This window comes from Physella acuta, unplaced genomic scaffold (genome assembly GCF_028476545.2).
Source record: "Physella acuta isolate Inbredline_101_S28 unplaced genomic scaffold, ASM2847654v3 ptg001283l, whole genome shotgun sequence".
NCBI classification, from domain to species: domain Eukaryota; kingdom Metazoa; phylum Mollusca; class Gastropoda; family Physidae; genus Physella; species Physella acuta.
In genome coordinates, this window is record NW_026732798.1 from 115,848 (window position 1) to 139,073 (window position 23,226).

Here is a 23,226-nt window from a genome sequence, read left to right on the forward strand (position 1 = left end):
TTTTTTTAAAAAATCAATACTTTTTTAAATATCGATTTTTAAAAAAACGTCCCATAAATGGGACGCTAGCAACGAACGGCCCCATGTACATTTATTGAAAAATAAAATCATTTATCACGAAATATGGCTAACCACGCGTAAATTAAGCTGTATACTGATTTTGTATTGTTAGACCAATGATTACATTGTTTAGGACAGCTAAAAATACTGATAATGATCAATTGGGTTAGCCATACCATGGTCTAAAATGCAGAAATTTTGTTCAAAAGTCTAGTTTTCTTTCAATCTACCATCCATCAAAGTGAATAACACTTGGAAATAAGTAAAGCTGTGACTAGTACATCTAATTATAAAGTAACACACATGATCACAAAAATTGTTATTATTCATCGAAACTGTAATATAATTAAATATAAATAATTGATTTTTTGGGGGGCGTACTCAGAGGCGTAGCGACCCTTCCCGGCGCCCGGGGCGAACTTTCAATTTGGCGCCCCCCCCCCGCTTATATATATATATATATATATATATATATATATATATATATATATATATATATATATATATATATATGTATGTGTGTGTGTGTGTATATGTGTATAATTATGTGTGTGTGATAGTGTGTTTATATATAAGCTTGTGTGTGGGTAAGAGTGTATTTGTGTGTGTAAGCGTGTGTGTAAGCGTGTATGCTACAGTCCGGACAAGGTTTAATAATTACATTGTATGATTTTCATTCCTTAAAACTTTACGACAATTTAATTCCCATTAAGATGCGTTTAACTTTTTTTGCGAAAGATTAGTAATGTCAGTAAAAAAAATAAGCCTGATCTGTGTTAGAGGGTAGTTTGTAGCTAACGCTAATATGTTTAGACCAGCCTTTTATGTTCTAGTTTTGAACGATCTCTGTTGTGATATGGTACATAGTTGGATTCGAAGTTTGTTAGAGTAAGGACACACAAGTGACATACAAGAAGAAGTTATCAGAAATATTTATTGTTCACATTGGAATACGACATGGGTATTTCGTTGATTGGTTGATGGTATGACAAAACAAGCTAGAGAAAACAAACTGGAATCCAACGGATGTTAACAGCTCGTAGTCTTGGATTTCGCAGATTTGCCCTGCCTTCTCGCACACAGTTTCTTCCAGGCATCTTTTCGGGGGGGGGGGGGGGCGAAGCCCCCCGGAAAAATTTTTACGCCCCCCCGAACGAAATGAAATTTATATAATTTATATTTAGAAAATATATACTTTTAACAGTGTCCGCCCCCCCCCCCCGAAGAAAGTTTACCGCCTCCCCCCCTCCCCCGAAGATTTCAAGTGCCCCCCCGGAGAAAAAAGTCTGGAAGAAACACTGGTCAAAAGTATCTGATCTCTCACGTTGAAGTTGAGAGAATCGTAAGAATCTTACAAAGAACTAGTCGCGTCTTTTTTTTTAACAAAACTGGCTATTGAAATTGTACATTACGCGTTAATACACTTGGTTTCTTTACTAAGTGTTAAGAGCAGTGTTTCTTCCAGACTTTTTTCTCCGGGGGGGCACTTGAAATCTTCCGGGGGGGCGGGTAAACTTTCTTCGGGGGGGCGGACACTGTTTAAAAGTATATATTTTCTATATAAATTATATAAATTTCATTTCGTTCGGGGGGGGCGGTAAAAAATTTTCGGGGGGGGGGGGCTTCGCCCCCCCGAAGAGATGCCTGGAAGAAACTCTGGTTAAGAGAGTTATCTACTCACCAATCCAGTACAAATACTTGCGATTTTTGTTAGCGAAAAAAGCGCCCCCCACCCCCACACACACTCATCACAACCATCTTGGACAAAGTTTGTAGAGCGGTTTTTAACGTAACTAACTTTTTTTTTAAAAATGTTACACAATTATACAATGCACAGTACAATTCGTTTTCTTTCTGAGAGCTAAAGGTTGTTTACTCAGAATCCTGTGTAATTTTGCTATTTTATTTAGCCTAAAAGCGCCCCCCTGCACCATCTTGATAAAAGTCACTAACGTATTTTACAGTTCAACAATCGTACAATACGTTTTAATACAATTGGTTTCTTTTAATAGTGGTAACGTTTATCGACTCAACAATCTAGTGTAAATTCTTCCGTTTTAAGTCTCGAAAAAGCGCCCCCCCCCCATCTAGGAAAAGCTTCAAAGCGGTTTTGCCGGTCACTGTTTCTTAAGAGTATATGTTTTACATTAAGAAATCAAGATAGAAAACAGTTAAATCAGTATGTAAATGCGTGTAGCCATTACATTTCTTAACTTAGACAGTTAATAATTCAAAACTGCAGCATAAAATAAGGTTTAAAAAAATTTTCCCACCCCTTTTGGCGCCCCCATAGGGTCGGCGCCCGGGGCGGCCGCCCCCCCCCCCCCCCCCCCCCCCCGCCCCCCCCCCCCCCTAGCTACGCCTCTGGGCGTACTTGAAATTTTCAGGGGTGGGGGACTTAAATTTCAGGGGAAGGGTGGACATTGGTAAAAGTATGTTTTGTATATAAATTCCATTTTGTTCTGCCCCCCCCCCCTCCCTGAAATGATGCCTGAAAGAAACTTTGCCCTCAGTGAATTTGCAAAAGACGATCCCGTCCAGTCCCAGGTGTCATCCAGCCAACTTCTCTTTTGTTACCCTCGCTATTCTCCCCCCCCCCCCCTCACAGGCGTACATTAGGACATCAGACATCTTATTCTAGGGCACGGATCTGTCTCTGGGGGCTTCTATTGAGTGTTCATGGCTCTCATCCATGTATGCACCTCACTATGCGAACAGCTCCCAATCTAACACCAGGAATCTCCTTAAAAAGTTAACAAAGTAAAACTGGTATCGGGAACCTTTGGAGGGGAATATTATTGGGGCATGACAACTGAACACAGCTAATTCACCTTTCTGCTATATGTAGCTTGAGCTCTCTTATAAGAAGAGTGTTAACCAACCCCCTTGACTGAATCATTGCACCTCAATCGTGGCCATTGTTATTATTCTGGTTTGTTATAATTTTAATATCACGAGCTAGTAAATTTACAGCAGTACTAAATTAGTTTGTATTCATTGGTATTAAATACTTCAGTAAGTGTAATTCTGAAAACTTAAAAATAAAATGTAAGTTTTTCAATATTTGCAATTTTTTAATACAATTATATATAAGAAAATATAGCTCAAGGTCATAATTAAATATCTATTAATACTACTTAACACCTTAAAGTCAACAGTTAACAAAGTCAACAATTGTTTCACCATAATTAACCATTTAACATAAGTATTTGCATCTGTGTTTCTCGCTAGTGTCCAATAAATGTGACGTTTGTGTAACAATCTGCATAAATATAGGTCAAGGTCATAATTAAATATCTATAAATACTACTTAACACCCCAAAGTCAGAAGTTAACATAGTCAACCATTGTTTCACCATAAATAACCATTTAACATAAACATTTGCATCTGTGTTTCTCGCTAGAGTCAAATAAATGTGACGTTTGTGTAACAATCTACATGGGGCCATTCGTTTCTAGCGTCCCACTTATGGGACGCTTGTTGTACACTTGATATAACGAAGTAGTAAAAAAAAATTGTTATTCTTAAATTTTTATCAGATAGAAATATGGTACTGCTACAAGTTTGAAATGTATTTTGCACTTAAAATGTTAATATTTTAGAAGATATGCATTTTCCTGTGCGCATGTTTTCTTTTTTCCGCCATTTTGACAAGTCCTGCAAATCCGGCCCTATAACATTTTTCTAAGTTAATGTTTTTCACAAAACACACAAAAATCCAATAGTCTAACCATTTTCAAATACAATGAAACAGAATTTGTGTTTTAACTAGTTTTTAATAAATTTAAGCAATATGGGTTAATACAAAATATAGCATTATTCAAATTTTTTATAGATCTAGATCTAGTAAACTCAAATAATAATTAATATAAAGTTGATACTGTTTCATTTAATTTGTAATCGTAATCACTATCGCCCAAACTGTCATAATACTACTACTTCATCGTGATGACGTTGTTGACCTTGTCAAAGTTTCCCCACCGCTAGGCAGTTCGCCCATAAGTAAGTTTAAATAGAGGTGCCACATCAGTTGTATTTGTGTCTGTATTGTAATTTCAAAAAAATAAATTACACGATTCAAACTGAATATATAAAGTAATTATGTGTGAAGTTTTTGTATAACATTTTGTAATTCAATTATTCATAAGCAAATACATTATACAGTTGCTTTAAACATAACACCCCACTTGCCAAGTGTAGTGTTTCTTCCAGACTTTTTTCTCCGGGAGGGGGGGGGGGGGGTACTTGATATTTTCGGGGGGGGGGGCGGTCAACAATTTCAGGGGGGGGGCGGACACTAGTAAAAGTATATTTTTACTATATAAATTCCATCTCGTTCAGGGGGGGGGGGGCGGTAGACTTTCTTCGGGGGGTGGGGGGGTTGGGGCGGACCCCTGAAGAGATGCCCGCGTGCAGACACATTCACGATGTTTTGTCCTAACAGTGGTCTCCAAACTACGGCCCGCGATGTCCTCTCATCCGGCCCGCGGAGATCTTTTTGTCCACGGAAAAAACGTTTGTTGGTGATGGCTGAGGATTTTTGCTCAGAAAAATCAAAAACATGCCTGGAAGAACCTGACCCCCGAACTTAAATTTGATAGTTAATGCGACCCTCGGACTGAAAAGTTTGGAGACCCCAGTCCTAGTAGGTATGTATGTGTTCACATGGTACGGCTATCCTTACTGAGCTCCTCTCACTTGTAGATACGATAGTAGACACCAGACTTGACATTTAAAAGTTGGTGTGTTGAGGCTAGAAGTTATTGTTATTCGTTAAAATAGCGTCGATTGATAAAAGGTTAAATCAAGAACACGTCTTCTAAGGGTCGTAAGTATTTCAACACATGGCTGAATTCACTGTGACAATGTGTGAGTGGGGGGGGGGGGGGAGGGGAGGGAGGGAGAAGAGAGTGTGTGTGGAGTGATACACTGAACAGTTTCTTTCAGGTATCTCTTCGGGAGGGGGATATAATTTAATAGAAAATATAGGCCTACACTTTACAAGTCCATCCGCCCTCCCCCACCCAGTGGCGGAACTAGAAAAAAAAGGCTCCCCCGCAAAAAAAAAAATTAGGGCCCCCCCTATATATATATATATATATATATATATATATATATATATATACTCTATTACCTGAGTATTTTAATCTATTTCATTGCAATGTATATAACCACTCTGAGATAACAAACCAGACAACAATAAGTCCGAACTCATTTCGGGCCCCCGCAATAATCGTGTTGTACAAATCGGTTTTTTTTTTTTTTTTTTTTTTTTTTTTTTTTTTTTTTTTACATTTTCATGTTTACCGAAAATAGTAAAAACTTATATTATGTAAGCTGGTAAAAATTATATAAACACGTAAGCTTGATTTGTGCAATGGTTTCACGAATTATGTTTATTTTTATGATTTTTTGTATTTATTTTATTAGTTTTGAATGCATTCATTTTTATAGCTATAATATCCTTTAGTATGCCTTATTTAAATAATAATTAAGAGAATAAATTGCTTTTTAATTTACATAGTACAAAACTATTCAAATGAGCTTTATGGGCACCCGTGTTTTAATGAAGGGCAGTAAGTCGTGGAAGTAGTCTGAACGTTTGCCTATCTTTCAAAGTACAGCTCTTGTGGATTTTATATTTTTCTACGCATCAGTGTGTGTTAGTTACTGTAGAACAATCACTGCTATAGTAGAACTGTTTTTTTTTTTTACAAAAACACTATCAAGGCGCACGAAAAACATTATTTATGAAAAGAAAATTCATTGTTTTTTTTTTGTCGGAATTGGGCCCCTAAACGTCGTGGGCCCCCCCGCATTGCGGGGTCTGGCGGCACTGTAGTTCCGCCCGTGCCCCCACCCTGAGAAAAAAAAAAACGACTTCATGAAACACAGCGAATGAGAGGGTGAGGGAAGGGAAAAGTGAAGGAGTGTGGCAGAGGGAGACAGTTGAAGGACAGTGAGTGGGGAGTTTGAGAGGTACTGCGATAGAGAGTGTGAGGGAGGGCGACAATGAAGGGGGAGACGGGAATGAGTGTGTGCGTGTGCGTGCGTGTGTGTGTGTGTGAATAGTCTTTATATAAAAATACAGCAGGTAGTGTAGGCAGGGAATATTAGAGTTTCATAGCCCCCAACTCTTTCCTTAACCAACCCCACCCCCCTCAAAAAATTATAAACCCCAACCCAAAAAAAAAAAAACGGCATATCATTTAAAAGTTACCTAAGAGGTGTTCAATTTTATTGATAGTATGATATAATAAATTTCTTTTACCACTCTTAAATCGTGACAAAATGAGAAAGAAGTGTTTTATAACCGGAAACAAAAAAAAAAAACCTCCATTAACTTAAACAAAATTATGTGAAGAACTAACTTTCATTACTTTCAATAATATTTGCTAAGCATAATTTTTATTTGTCACAACAAAAGCAAAACAATTCAATACCAAAAAAAAAAGAAAAGAAAGTAAACTGAAGTATCAATGTCAACATTCTTGTTCTGAACATTGTTGGGGCGGGGTGGGGGGGGGGGGGGGTGACACGGAGCATTGCCTTAGTGATGTTTGCGTTAAGCCTGTTTTGTGGATTGCAAGGGGCGGCAATCCGTTTGATGTAACAATATTGACTTGTAGCTTGCTTGTCTGAGGCGGCAGGAACGTTCGCAGGGAGAAAACCCAACCTTCTGGTGAAATGATGTTTCATTTTAAAAATATTTCAAACAGTACGCGCAAGTTTGCTTTGTACAAACACAACGCTTATAGACAACTTTTAAAATTAGTTTTATATAGGTTGTGCAATTTCAGGGAAAAATTCTAGTAATGAATTATGATGTTGAAGTTCTTTTCTGTATAATATTTTAACCGATTACTATATTCTGCCATTTTATTTTCAACCCTAGCACCATCGCACTGCACTTTTAAGCACTGGTGCTTGTTTGTATAGCAGAAAAGGAAGTAGAATTATTTATTGAAGAATTTTTACAGAATGACAAAATTTCGAAAAAGTGTATCCTTTATATTTTAGACAGTTGCAGTTTTTTTTGGTCGTACATTGAATCGTTTTGTAATTTATCTGTAAATTACTTTCAGTGTGCTGTGTAAATTTTAGTGTTTATTTTCGCATTGTCAACGAGTTTGTAGTTGTTTGTCGTTGCTTATAGACTACTAAAGTATTTTTTTTAAACTAGCATATGGCAAGTTGGCTGAGAGAGAGAGAGTGGGGTAGAGAGTCCGGATAAATACCATTGAATGTCTTAAACAAATACACACAACTATTTTATAAACATGCCAGTCTTAAACTTAAACACAGCTACTGTATATAGAAACACTGTCCTTACTAAACAAAGCTATGCCAATGTGTACTAAATATGACTGTCTTAAAACCCGTATGATGGGCGGTTTGGTAAAGTTTGTGGTCGGAGGACTCCACAAGTGTGATACTGTATAACACAAGACTTTATGAATACACAGATTTCATGCTATGAATATGATTAATGTCGCATTAGGCGTGATAGTTTTTTATTGACTTTCATAGTCGCCATTCAACAAGCTGTCACCTATGTAATAACCCTTCCCCGTATCGACACAATGATATTTAATTTTAATAATAAACGTACATCTCTCACATGTAGCGTTACCATAGATTTATTCCTTGTTTATTATTTATAACCGAATCCGGCATGAAAAAAAAGAAAGACCGTTATAACTTTTAACTGTATACAGGACAAAGATTGATTTATTACTCCTTGTGTTTACTTTTTCCGCATACAAAAGAGCCAAGATTTGAAAACAATCGACGTCACTGTCTTAGCATTAATAATTGGACAAAAAACCACTTGCATGAAAAGGTAACATTCACTATCATATTATTCTTGTTACAGGTACTGTGTGTATGCGGCCTATTTACTCGATCCAGCATACATGTTAATGTGTATTTTTGTTACAATTTAAACAGGTCTTTGAGCAGTTATGGCGCCCTCTGTGAGGCATTTCGTGATGGGATTAGCCGTCTTCATGTGCTTGGCGTTTCTTGTGTTCAGCTACGTGCAGATGAACTACGGCTCCACCAAGATGATCGAAGTGTCCAAGGATGGGGGTGTCGACGGCAACAAGCCGATGTCACACGAAGAGTTTGATAAGTCGATTGCCAGAGCGAATTTGCCTGATGTTCATCTGACGGTGGATAAGCACATGCATCACGGTAAGTTGAGTACAAGTTTGTTAGTGAGTGCTAGTTTGTGTCTGAGCGCTGGGTTTGTGAGTGAGTGCAAGTTTGTGTGTGAGCGATGGTTTGGGCACGTGCTGATGATAGATTATGGACAATTTGTTAACGTGGTTTCCTTAAGTCATAAGTGGGAATATTTTTGGGTCTACCTTCAGTTCAACAAGTGGGTGTAAGTTAAGTCCATCCCGTGGATTTAATTTGTGTTCCACATAATTTGTATTCATACATTGGAGTGTGTACTTTTTATCCAGTTAGTTTATTAGTACATCTAATTTGTTCTGCATGATGAAGCTACTACGTAGACCTAGTATGTGTACAATTTATGTCCAGCTAATTGGTCTTATTATGGCGGACAAGTTTCCAGCCAAATGATAGACCTAATTAGTGAACAGCTGTTGTCTGATGTCTTACCCAATTGTAGATCTAATTAGTGCGCCACTGTTGTCTAATTTCTTCACAAATTGTAGATCTAATTATTGCACCACTTGTATCTAATTACTATCCAAATGGTGGATGTAATTAGTACATTACTGGTATCTTATTCCTCCCCAAATAGTGAGTCTAATAAGTGCTCTTATAAGTCTACATTTTTTCTATCACATCTCCAACGTTTGATGTGTCAAAGTTACTTGACGTTAATAATAAAAATGTTTCCTAGGACTGTAACGAGAGGGCATTGTCATAAACATTATTTACATATTTTACATTAGACTACATTCGTCAAGACAACACCATGCCCAGGACACATTTGATACTGTAATGATACAAGGGCGAATGGGTCAAAGTTCACATTCCCCAACCCTCCCCCCCCCCCCCAAAAAAAAAATCCCAACTTTTCCGGTGACTGTTTTCTTTATGGAATTAGTTTTAGATCTCTAATTTATCATTTTACTATCACTCTACATACAGAATAAGCGCAAAGCAAAATAACCTCAAAAGACTTTTCAGAACTGATACAATAAAAAAAGTAGATCGCGTGGACAAGTGGAGAATGGGTTTTGTGTTGACTAATCTCTCAGTCTGGAAAGCTTTAGTCAATTACCTTAAACAATCGGATTATTTTTGACATGAAGCGAAGAACTCCGTTTTAATACTTTTATTCTGTTGAAATGAATATATTCTCTCAGTTCAATAACCCTTAGCCAACCTTCCCCCACACATACACAGACCGTGGCACGTGTTTTTTTTTCCAGCTCCGCTTCGAAGGCATTATTTTCATTACATGCCAATCTAAAGTTAGCCTAGCTCTAGTTCCAATGTTTTAAGCTCCGAATCTTAAGAGCTTAACATGTGACACCCCACAATTGTAAACTAATTCCCTAAAATAACTAAAACAAACGAAATATGTCATTTTGTGTCAATGAACAAAGTATATTTTGAGCTGTCATGTTTTTACTTTCTCGTATATACGAAGTATAGAGAAAGTATTGTAATCGTGCACAAAAATCACTTGAAATTTTAACAATTTTCACCGTATTACACCTCAGTCCTTCATCACATCCGAAGTATAGAGGACTTATTTTAATCGGGCAAAAATTATCAATCCAGATTTATCAAAATTAAGAGGTTTTATGCGTAATCCAGTCTGAAAAACTGGGCTTTGCAATTCTGTCCGTATGTCTCTGTGTGTGTGTGTGTCTGTCCGTGTGTAAATACGATAACTTGAGTACCGTTACAGCTAGGTTGATGAAATTTCATATATAAGTATTTTATCAAAAGCGTAGATATATATCAACTTTTGAGCGATTTCCGATAACCGGAAGTGGTACTTTTTCTACTTTGAATTTTTTAAAAGCCTATAACTTGAGTACTATTTCAGATAGATAAATGAAATTTCACATGTAAGTAAAAAATCTAATTCTCTACCTTCTGTTAAATTTTGAGTAATTTCCGTTGAACGGAAGTAGTAATTTACGCTATTTCCGATTTCTCAAAAAACTAATGTAAATTTTTAAAGAACTAATAATATTGCGCACTATTATGCACTTTTTTATTTGGTGTTCACTTGGTGTGCAATTATTTTGTCTACGAGATTTTATTCTATTTTTAAAACTTTAAGTCTTTAAAATGGATTAAAAATCATGTCTATAGCCCGAGTTCCCATCCCCTGTTGTTTTATATAAGAATATTCGAGAAAGTTTAGGGGAGATCACTCCCGGTTTATTTAGACCTGTGCTTTGACGTTCAAGAACGTAAACTATTGGGATATTATTTAATTTTTTGAGTGTCACTACATTAATGAACTATGAACTCGCACAATCCACAGACGATTGCTAATTTTCCTTAACATCTCAACATTTTCTTCAGTGATCATGTAAAATCCAGGTTCAACGTAGCAGTGATTAACTTTCTGTATCCAGCCTGTCCTATATGGACAGCCATGTCGATGTAGCAGAGTTGATATAAAACAGGGCAATCTTGAAACCATGTATTCCTATATCGTGTTCAACATTGTAGCACATATTTACAAGAAAGGCAATCGATTCAATTATATATATATATATATATATATAAATATATATATATATATATATATATATATATATATATATATATATATATATATATATATATATATATATATATATATATATATACACACACACACACACACACACACACACATATATATATATATATATATATATATATATATATATATATATATATATATATATATTATATATATGCATATATGTATGCATGCAAACATACATACGATTATATGTTAAACAGGAAATGTTTACAGTAAACATTATTTCTATTGATTTTTGTTTCAATAGTTTATATTTTTGTTCCAATAGTTTGAATTTTAGTTTCAATAAATAGTTTAAATTTTTGCTGTACCCCTTTGGATGATTATCTTAGACTCAATCGGGCCATTAAAATCCACTGGGATCGGAAAATCAAGCTTAAGTATGAGATTAGCTTATCGCTCGCTCAAGCTTATAAAATCACGCACTGCCGCACAGTTATACACAGCTGTGCGAGTGTTTAATAATAAACAGAGAGTTAAAACTTCATTTAAGTTTTATTCTTTTTGATTCCTATGCTGACAGCTGGTATTATCATTTTATAAGACTAGTTGTTACAAAATCAATACTCCCGCCATTTTTATAGATGGTGTTTTTATAAACAGAGTGTTAAAACTTCATTTAAGTTTGATTCTTTTTGATTCCTATGTTTAAAGCTGGTATTACAATTTTATAAGACTAGTTGTTAAGAAACCAATACGCCCGCCATTTTTATTTTTATAAAACCCCAACACTGAATTTTACTTTTAGACTGCGCAAGAATATAGCACCACCCCATATTTAAAGCAGAATGTTTTATCTTTGGATGTGTTGTTAAATAATTATATCATTTTAAATTTCCAATTATCTCTTTAGATATTGATGCCATAAGTTAGGCGTATGTTTGCCAAGCTATAATTCTACTGTTAGATAATGATGCTATTAACAGAATTATCATTGAAAACTGACAAATTATTTATTCGAATATCTCAACTCTATCATTGAAAATGTACAATTCTATATTTAGATAACGGCATGGCTTGGTCTGTCAATGAAAACTCGCAATTCTTTTCTTAGATAAGGACACTGTGAAATCAATTATTGAAATCCTACAATTCCATATTTAGATGATGACACTGTTGAATCTATCATTGAAATCCAACAATTCTATATTTAGATGATGACGCTATAGCCAGGAAATTGAGCGAACAGGTCCGCGTGTTGGTTTGGGTGATGACGTCACCGGATAATTTAAAGTCCAAAGCTCGAATTGTAAGAGACACGTGGGCCAAACGGTGCAACAAGATCATTTTTTTCAGGTAACTTACAACCCTTCACGTCTGTTCAATTAATTAAAAATTGTAACGCATAACAAAAATCACAAAACATAGATTACTGAGTCATTTTCAGTAGATGTTCAGTAGATGTTTTAACTCCGACCTACAGTATAAGTCACGGGTTCCCAGAAGGGCTTTCTGGGGGGTCGCCAACTGGTATACTAAACCTTAGTAATTTGAAACAAAACATAAATATTTAGAAGAATTTTTTAAATTCGGCTTTACTAACTGTAACAGTTAAATGTAGATGAATGTATGTTTCGAGTGTTTATCTTAAAAAGGCGATATGAATATAAAATATAGGATGGGTGTGAGCATGCGCTAAGGAAAGGAAGCAGAGAGAGATAGAGAGAGCGCGAGAAGATAACGAAACTGAAGTCGTGGTTCTAGTAGTGTAGCTGCTATATTATCTGATATCAATAAAAGACTGTAAAATCACCAATAATGTGGTTTGTATTTGCCTTTAGTTTGTGCCATGAACCCAGTCATACAAAAAGGCTGTGACACTAACATCACTGGAAAGGGAATAGAGAAGAAGCAAAGCGTACTGTACAAAGTTGTTCTCAGTCACGAGTTTATGAAATCTTCAAACTAAAACGTCATTTGACACGAGTCATTCGAAACACACCAAAAAAGTTCTCTCGTCAGTATGAAGCTAGTTGCAAACGTCAGAGACTTGATCGCACAGGAAGTTTTCACCAAGAAAACACACCATTAGTGCAAGCATCACATGAAGTCGCGGCAGAAAATGCCAAGCAAAAAAAAAAACACAATAGGAGAAAATCTCATCAAACGCTGCATGTTGAAGATGGTGAAGTTAATTCTTACATGTCCGTAGATGTTAAAAAAACACATTTTTATTGAAACTAAGCTTTCACCATTGTTTGCTTTTCAAGTTTATAAATCAACAGACGCGAGTTCGTGTTCGCAGTTTCTGGTCTTTGTCTATATTTATTCAGATGATAGCAAAGAAGAGTTGCTCTTTTGTGAAGATAGCGTGGAGAAAATAAATACGTTTTTTTTAATTGGATGATTAAAATAGGTTAAAACGGCTGGTGCACCATCTATGTTTAGGTCAAAATCGGGCTTTCAGAAAGCAGAAAAGATTTAGCTCCCTAACCACTACCCTCATTAATCGCCATCAAGACTCCATTGCTAGTATAAGTCGTAAATTATATAAAATCTGGAGCCTTCAAAGAACTGAGCAAAGACATGAATAAAGATCACGAGGTTCTGCTCTTCTACACTACAGTGCTCTGGCCGTCAAACGAATTGTTGTGAATCGTGTTTTTGCATTGAAATCTGAAATCAAATTGTTCTTGAAAATGCAAAGGAAACAAGACCTTTTAGTATACTTAAAACGACATAGAGTGGTTGGAGAGAGTATCATACCTAGCAGATGTGTTCGAACATCAACATAAGCATAACCTGAAGCTTCAGCGAAATGAACGAATATTATCACTTTCCATGATAATCTCGGGGCATTTTTATCAAAACTGCAAAATCGGCGAAGAAAATAAATCTTGGAAGTATTGTAAATTTGAGAAACATTATGCAGTGTGGTAGATGATTCTAATTGTGAGATAATTAAAATTTTGAAAGAAGAAATTTCTGGGCATCTTGAATCTATTGAAAACGAACTGCAGCGCTATTTCTCTGAGCTGAAAAAAAAAGAATCTGCATTGACGCATTATCAATTCTCTTCTTCTCTTGATGTTGCCAGCATTCCCGATGAATTACAAGATGAATTCTTTGATTTGTAGAAAGATTCCGCGTAAGATGAAAAACTTCAGACACAATTTTGGTGTAGTATTAACCATTTATATCCAAACGTAAAATTGATTGACTTTTCGAGAATATACTTTTATTCTGAACACTATTTTTCGATTAAAAACAAAATTAAGATAATGATAATGACATAGATTGGCGTTAACAAAAAAAAATACTTTAAAAAAAAATTAACCGCGAATGTTTAGTGAATAGTATGCAATTTTACTCATGGTATTAAAACAGTTATCAAGAGTAGTTCATATTGAAAGTCTACTAGAAAATCTTATTTTAGTGCTTATTAATTTACATACTAATTTCGGCTTTTTAATTCTATGGGGTCGCGGGTCACTTAATTTTTATAACAGGGGGTCACCACTCGAATAAGGTTGGGAACCACTGGTATAAGTCAATGTTTGCTTGTCTTTAAATCGTCTACAGTAAAGCGTCATAATTGTTCATACCCCCGTAGCATGCTTCATTTAATGTAAAATCTGAAGAGTTATCTGCATTACATTGCTCAATGCAAGTTGTCTACCTTGCGGATATTCTCAAGTGTCAGTAGTGTAGTTGCTCATTGAGATATATTATAATTTTCCTGACCAGAAAAAGATGACTTTTGTGTATAGGTGTTGTTTAGCATGCAAAAAAAAAAAAAAACCAAAAGAAAAACACATCATTTTTAAAAAGGCATAATTTTTAAAAACATCTGTTGCAGATAGCTGCTAGATATATTTTAATCTTATAAACAGCCGTTCACAAACATTTTTCCCCCTAATATCTATGTTGGATGTGATACATGGATATTGTTGCACCACGTGCGATCATGTATGACATAAAATAAACATAAACTGTATACAGAATTAGCGGTTTTTATAAGTATTGTATCGATCTATCAAAAGAATCAAAGGCGTACATGTGTGATCAATGTTTCACTTCTAAAGCCTATATTATATGTAAGATAGCGATGTGTTAGTGCATATGTCAACATGAGACATATAATTTGAATGTCAACTTTCTGTTGATCTAAATCAGATGTAAACATGTATGTTGAATGTTATAGTCTAAGGACTATTGTGTATGTAATATGTTACATTCTTAAGGCAATATTGATTGACTAAAATAAACATGCATGTTCAATGTTACATTCTGAGGGCAATATTGATCGACTAAAATCAACATGTATGTTCACTGTTACATTCTGAGGGCAATATTGATCGACTAAAATCAACATGTATGTTCAATGTTACATTCTGATGGCAATATTGATCGACTAAAATCAACATGTATGATCAATGTTACATTCTGATGGCAATATTGATCGACTAAAATCAAAATGTATGTTCACTGTTACATTCTGAGGGCAATATTGATCGACTAAAATCAACAGGTATATATTTAAGGATACATTCTGAGGGCAATATTGATCGACTAAAATCAAAATGTATGTTCAATGTTACAGTTCTGAAGACAATGCTTCCTTCCCCACTGTGGGGTTGAACGTTTCCGAGGGTCGGGAACATCTGACAGCCAAAACAATGAAAGGTTTCCGATATGTCTACGAGCATCATTTCAACGACGCTGATTGGTTCATGAAGGTAATTAAACAATGGGTAACCTTGGTCCATGAAGATAAATACAAATAAACCGGGAGTGATCTCCCCTAAACTTTCTCGAATATTCTAATATAACACTACAGGGGATGGCAACTCGGGATATAGACTTCTAGACATGATTTTTAATCCATTATAAATACTCACATTTCTTAAAATCGAATATAATCTCGTAGAAAAAAATGCACACCAAGTGAACGCTAAATAAAAAAGCGCATAATAGTGCGCAATATTATTAGTACTTTATAAATTTACATGCGTTTTTTGAGAAATTGGAAATAGCGTAAATAAGTACTTCCGGTCAACGGAAATTACTCAAAATTTGACAGAAGGTAGAGAATTAGCTCTTTTACTTACATATCAAATTTCATTTATCTATCTGAAATAGTACTCAAGTTAAAGGCTTTTGAAAAATTCAAAGTAGAAAAAATACCACTTCCGGTTATCGGAATTCGCTCAAAAGTTGATACGGATCTACGATTTTGATAAAATACTTATATATGAAATTTCACCAGCCTAGCTGTAACGGTACTCAAGTTATCGTGTTTACACACGGACACACAGACACACAGACACACACACACACACACACACACAGACATACGGACAAGATTGCAAAATTATGTTTTTCCGTATCAGTGAGGTGTAAAACGTCGAGATTTGAAAAATCTCGATTTTTTTTTTGCACGATTACAATACTTTCTCTATACTACGTATATACGAGTACTAATAATATTGCGCACTATTATGTACGTCTTTATTTAGCGTTCACTTGGTGTGCAATTCTTTTTCTACGAGATTATATTACATTTTTAAAAAGTTTGAGTATTTAAAATGGATTAAAAATCATGTCTAGAAGTCTATATCCCGAGTTGCCATCCCCCGTAGTGTTATATTAGAATATTCGAGAAAGTTTAGGGGAGATCACTCCCGGTTTATTTAAAGTCAGGTATAGAGCGCCAGAATTTTTTATTGCTGTCCATTAACACGGATAGGAAATATTTATGATAGAACACAGAATGTTTAAGTAGTAACGATATTTTCTACACATTTACTCCTGCTAGGAAGATATTACACAGACCACTTAACTATTTAATACTTCGGCGAATGCTTTTTAGCGCAATTTCCATTCTGGAGAATTGCGTTTATTAACCCGTCATTTCTGGATGGATGTATGAATGTGTCCGCAGCCTTAAGTCGTATCTCCTCCTCAACGAAGCAATATCGATGACTAGTTCCAAAAGCAATTATGTTATGACAGTGCTATTTTTAGATAACATAAGGAAATTGCGCTTAAATGTCACTAGACTTTTTAATTAACTTGTTTTAATAAAGATTTAAAAAGATTATTTAGAATAAGAGTGGTCTTCTCGCCTAGACAAAAATACAAGAAGATGATATTAAATATTTATGTCAGGTTCTTTTTATAACTAAATCAATATTTTATACACACCCTGTTTTCTCATCTATCACGCAAACATTGCCGCTTTGGTCAGACAAGGCATCGATTGATTAGCACACACAAGGGAAACTATCGTGTCTCGTCCCCTGTAACATCTGTGTAGGTTCGATAACCACCACACCAGGGGAGGGAAGCGATACAATTTTCTGATAACATTTTAATGGGGTTTTTCGTTCTTCTTGTTGTAACAAGTGGTTAAGATATGATAAAGCCTTTAGATTAAAACTTCATGAAGCAGATTATTTTAATCCTGTCTGTTTTTCTCGTATTGAAATATGCTTTGATTAAGATCAAGTTTAGCAATATAGATTATAGCTTCATGAAACCGATTATTTTTTTTATTAAGTTTATTAGTATAGATTAAAAGCTTCTGGGAGCAGATTATGTATAGTGTGGTAGATAATTTTTTAAAAATATATTTTTTAAGTAAGTAAATCAGTACATTTTGTTGCAGGCTGATGATGACACCTACCTGATCGTGGAAAACCTCCGGTACTTTTTATCTGGCCAAAATACCAGTGAACCCGTTTATTTTGGCCACCATTTTAAAGCACTCGTCAAACAGGGATACTACAGGTAAGGGAAATAACCCTTTATCAAGGGAGTTCAAGTATGAGTTACATGTAATGATATTTGCTTTACACATAAAAGTATTGTTGAAAATAAATTAAAAGTGACATTTCATGGCGTGGTTCTGCATTTGTATTTTTAAAAACAGGTTTGTGTATTTAGAAACTGGTTTTTGAAAACTTTAATCTAGGGTTGAGTTTATAAATGTTTTAAATTAAACAATATATATTTATAATTAGTGTTAGGTGTTTTAGTATATTATAACAATTTCTTCCCAAGTGTTGGTGGTGGCTATGTGTTATACATAAGTTATACATTAGTATATTAAAACAATTTCTTCCCATGTTATACATTAGTAAATTAAAACAATTTTCTTCCCTACGTTATACATTAGTATATTAACCCATATTCTGCTAGCGTCCCACTTATGGGACGCTTGTAAAAAAAATGCTAAAATTTATAAAAACTAGTTAAAACACAAATTATGTTTCATTGTATTTGAAAATGGTTAGACTATTGAATTTGTGTGTGTTTTGTGAAAAAAATTAATTTAGAAAAATGTTATAGCGCCGGATTTGCAGGACTTGTCAAAATGGCGGAAAAAAGAAAACACGCGCACAGGAAAATGCACATCTTCTAAAATATTAACATTTTAAGTGCAAAATACATTTGAAACTTTTTTTGTAGCAGTACCATATTTCTATCTGATAAAAATTTAAGAATAACAATTTTTTTTACTACTTCGTTATATCAAGTGTGCAACAAGCGTCCCATGAGTGGGACGCTAGCAACGAATGGCCCCATGTAGATTGTTATACAAACGTTGCATTTATTGGACACTAGCAAGAAACACGGATGCACATGTTTATGTTAAATAGTTATTTATGGTGAAACAATTGTTGACTTTGTTAACTGTTGACTTTGTGGTTGTTAGTAGTACTTATAGATATTTAATTATGACTTTGACCTATACATACTTATATATTATTGTATAAAAAAAGTCAAAATATTGAAAAACGTACATTTTATTTTTAAGTTTTCAGAATTACACTTACTGAAGTATTTAATACCATTGAATACAATCTAATTTAATACTGCTGTAAATTTACTAGCGCGTGATATTAAAATTATAACAAACCAAAATCTAACAATGGTAACGATTTAGGTGAAATCAGTCATGGGGGTTGGTTAACTCTCTTCATATAAGAGAGCTCAAGCTACATATAGCAGAACAGTGAATTAGCTGTGTACTAGTGTCATGCCCCGATAATATTCCCTCCAAAGGTTCCCGATACCAGTTTTACTTTATTAACCTTAACGAGGCTTTGTAATGGGATTCCTGGTGCTAGATTGGGAGCTGTTCGAATAGTGAGGTGCATACATATATAAGAGCCATAAACACTCAATACAGGCCCCCAAAGACGGATCCGTGCTTTAGAAATAAGATGTCTGATGTCCTAATGTTCGCCTGTGAGAGGGGGGGGGGGGAATACCGAGGGTAACAAAAGAGAAGATGGCTGGATGACATCTGAGACTGGACCGGATCGTCTTTTGCAAATTCATTGAGGGCAGAGTTTCTTTCAGGCATTATTTCGGAGGAGAAGGGGGGGGGGCTCTGCCCCCAGAACAAAATGGAATTTATATACAAAACATACTTTTACCAGTGTCCACCCTCCCCCTGAAATTTAAGTCCCCCCCCCCTGAAAATTTCAAAAAGGCCCCCCCCCCCCTCCAAAAATCAATTATTTATATCTAATTATATTACAGTTACGATGAATAATAACAACATTTGTGATCATTTGTGTACAATTCAGTAGCGTAGCGAGGGGGGACGGGGGGGGGGGACATATGTCCCCGGGCGCCGACCTTAGGGGGGGCGCCAAATTGAAAGTTTGAGGGGGGTGCAAATGAAAAGTTCGAGGAGGGGGTGCAAATCGAAAGTTTGAGAGGGGGTGCAAATGAAAAGTTCGAGGGGGGGGGGTGCAAATCGAAAGTTTGAGGGGGGGGATGCAAATGAAAAGTTCGAGGGGGGGGGGGGGGGTGCAAATCGAAAATTTGCTCCCGAGGGGGCGCCAAATTGAAAGTATGTCCCCGGGAGCCGGGAAGGGTCGCTACGCCTCTGGTATAATTAGATGTACTAGTCACAGCTTTACTTATTTCCAAGTGTTATTCACTTTGATGGATAGTAGATTGAAAGAAAACTAGACTTTTGAACATAATTTCTGCATTTCAGACCATAATATGGCTAACCAAATTGAACAGTATCAGTATTTTTAGCTGTTTTAAACAATGTAATCATTGGTCTAACAATACAAAATCAGTATACAGCTTAATTTTCGCGTGATTAGCCATATTTCGTGATAAATGATTTTATTTTTCAATAAATGTACATGGGGCCGTTCGTTGCTAGCGTCCCATTTACTGGACGTTTTTTTAAAAATCGATATTTAAAAAAAAGTATTGATTTAAAAAAAAAAATCTATAGTCATTCCTTCATTCAGTGCACCAAAAGCTAAACCATATCATAAAATTATAAAAATTTGAGACCTTGGGATAATATGGGTTAAAACAATTTCTTCCACATGTTATACATTAGTATATTAAAACCATTTCTTTCACATGTTATACATTAGTATATTAAAACAATTTCTTCCCCATATTATACATTAATACATAAAAACAATTTCTTCCCCAGTGGTGGTGCTGGCTATGTGTTGAGCAAGGAAGCTTTAAAAAGGCTGGGAGAGCAAGGCAATAATACCAAGGTGTGTCGTCAAGATGGAGGGGCAGAAGATGTTGAACTGGGCCACTGCATGCAGAATTTAGGGGTGCGCACAGCAAACAGTACAGACATTCTAGGCCGCAGTAGATTTCACTGTTTTGATCCAGAGACTCATTTATTTGGTGGTTATAAAGAATGGTATTATCGATATGATGCCAATGGTGCTAAGAAGGTCAGTATATTTCTTGAGTGGACTAAGTTAGTATGTTTACTGAATGCCGTAAGTCAGTATATAGAAATGTTTATGTTATTTAAAGTACTATTATTTAAATATAGGCTGTGAATTAATATACAAATATTCCTAGAAATGAAAGTAAAATTAACGTTAAATAACCATTTCAAACTTTATGGTCCATGGGGCAGGTAAGAAGAGTTAATCATGTATGACATTCATATTTATAAGATATAATTTTCCGAGTTTATTTATTATACAGAGTAAAGTCCCCGGGGTACCAGCTTGTAGTAATAGCGTTTTCTCAGAATTAAAAAACAATTGAATTCATACTTCCATATTTTAATGAACATATAGACATGATAGTTGCACAGCTGCTGTTTGTAACCTTTATTACATGTAATGCTGTAATAGAATAATTCTACTCTGTTTTCTTACATCCCCAGGGAAGAGAAAGCATCAGTGATTACGCCATCAGCTTTCATTATGTTCCACCAGAAAAAATGTTGTCTTTAGAGTTTTACATCTATCATCTGAGGCCTTATGGAATTAACTCGGGAGAACAGGATTTAAACCAACAGAAACGTTTAAGTAGATAATAATGTCTTTATGGTTATTTTGTTTAACCCAATTTTATAAAAATGTTGAGATTTATAAGTTAGCTCCTGTCAAAATAGAATTTTATTCTATTTCTTTAAAAATCCTATATATATCCAACAGTGTGATAACCTGCGACTCCAAGAAACAAGGGCAGATTGTTCCAAAGGGAAAATAACTAGTCAAAATAAAGTTAACTAATTGTAATATTTAAAACAGGCATTTAAACTTAAAGAAATCGGAAGTTTGAATACAGAAAATACGTTTTGTTCTAGGCACTTTTCTGAAGATCTAAATATGTTTTTGTTGGTTGTTGAAAGTTCCATTAATATCTAAGTAATTTGATTATTGTGTGCTTGTTTTTTTCAAGAGGTTGAATGATATTTAAAATTGTATGTCTTCACTGTTAAAAAAATCATATCATGTGGATTTGACATTTCCATTTCTCATTTTGAACAGATCACTTTGTATAAATAGTTGATGATATAATTTTGATGCATTGCAGTGATTGCATTTTTTTAGTTACGAAAGTAAGTTTTAATTAGTCTTCTTGCTGTGATAAGAAAATGTGTTTTTATGTGATGTAAGTGTAAATGAAAACATTTTCTTTCTGTATAAAAGTGATTGGAAGTGATTTGATGACTGAAGGAATGAAAGTATTTTTTCTTCTATAAAAGTATTTTTGCATACTTAAGGAGGGAATAAAAGTATTTTCTTTTGGTAAAGAAAAATGCTTAATTTTAATACAACTTCCTGTAATATAAACTGGGATTAAAAATTCCTGTAAAATAGTATTTCTTTCTCCAATAATATTCTTTCTGTTGAATCAGTTCTGGGTGGTTTATTTTTTGTTGTTTCCCGTTTGTTGTGTAAGTAACAGTCCATATTTCTGGTGTGAATTTGATGTAATAAATAAACAACACCAATATATTTATACATCAAATAACATTTAGACTTGGTAAAAAAATACATCAGCCATTAATATTCTTTGAAATAAAGAATGAGATATTTTTGTCTATTGTTTTAAAAAATAAAATAAATTAAATTAAGGATCTGTTTTGTATTTGAACATTGAATTTAAAATGTAGTTATTTATGCAAGAAATATTGATGAAATATATGTTGTTATATAAGTTGAATGGTTAAAAATTCCTCCTATAATTTTTTGTTGCATTCATTTTTTTCCAAAAGAAATTTTCTTAGATAGCGGCATGATGTGGCTGCTGATACTTTGTTAAAAATTTAAAAATTCTATTTAATCAAACATTTATTTTGTAATGTTGAGCCTGCTACAATAAAATGTTATCACCTCAATTTATTCATGGTTTAAACTTTTGCTTGTATTTAAAAAAAAATAAAAAAAATATAGATATATTTGTTTTATGCACGGCTAAGTTCAGGTAGACTTGTGACATTGATTTTGTCTAAATCAAATCACGTAAGGATTTGCCATGGAGATTAAGATAAAACGGTCTCTATTATCTCCAATTCAAAATATCGAATTGAAAACATGAAGAAATATAAACAATGGCCTTTTTTTACACATAGGCCGTTATTAAAGAAAAACAAATATCAAAGACATTTAAATAAAATTTTAAAGACATGGTCGTAACTTATGGAATAAACACTACTAATATGTTGATATCACAGTTGAAAAGAATGATAAATGAAAAATGATATAATGACTCAGATTAAAAGATTAGGAAAAATTTGATTTTTTAGTTTAGTTTTAAATATAGCCTATGCTATACACTTTGCTAGCCATTGGTTTTAGTATTGAAAACTCAATTTGGTTGAAAAACGTTTTTAATATTATGGAAATAACTTGCTTATTCTAAATTCTAAACGGAAATTAAAATAAAATTCCTGTCCAGGAATGTAGGATTTTATTCATAAATAAAATCAATCTTATCTTGTGAATAATTATTAGAAATACTGATAATACTTTTTAACATAAATAGGTTAATTAACGTACTCGTAGGGTTAATATTCGTAGAATGTTATTTGAAAATTTCAAAGAAGTTCGTTTTCTTTATGAATTAAAATGACTGTACTCTAAAGAAAGAAATTTAAATAGGCATACAAGTTCAACTAATCTCACTTAATGCAAGAAAATCCCGAAATTTTTAAACA

At 34.4% G+C, this 23,226-nt stretch overlaps 1 protein-coding gene across 1 annotated transcript; it reads left to right on the forward strand.

Annotated features, from left to right (window-relative positions):
• Positions 1-8,075: 8,075 nt before the first annotated feature.
• LOC131957970 (glycoprotein-N-acetylgalactosamine 3-beta-galactosyltransferase 1-like) lies at positions 8,076-22,047 on the forward strand. The gene is made up of 6 exons (XM_059322845.1): positions 8,076-8,257; positions 11,972-12,113; positions 15,361-15,496; positions 17,428-17,549; positions 20,239-20,497; positions 20,944-22,047. The coding sequence occupies exons 1-6, from the start codon at positions 8,107-8,109 to the stop codon at positions 21,094-21,096; spliced, it is 963 nt and encodes a 320-aa protein (XP_059178828.1). The 5' UTR covers positions 8,076-8,106; the 3' UTR covers positions 21,097-22,047.
• Positions 22,048-23,226: the final 1,179 nt, after the last annotated feature.

What these genes read in the sequence shown, in the direction of transcription:
- LOC131957970 (XM_059322845.1), top strand. Translation starts at nt 8,107, where the DNA reads ATGAACTACGGCTCCACCAAGATGATCGAAGTGTCCAAGGATGGGGGT. An exon ending in GGATAAGCACATGCATCACG is followed by an intron (nt 8,258 to 11,971) that starts GTAAGTTGAGTA and finishes TTCTATATTTAG; the next exon opens with ATGATGACGCTATAGCCAGG. An exon ending in ACGCTGATTGGTTCATGAAG is followed by an intron (nt 15,497 to 17,427) that starts GTAATTAAACAA and finishes ATTTTGTTGCAG; the next exon opens with GCTGATGATGACACCTACCT.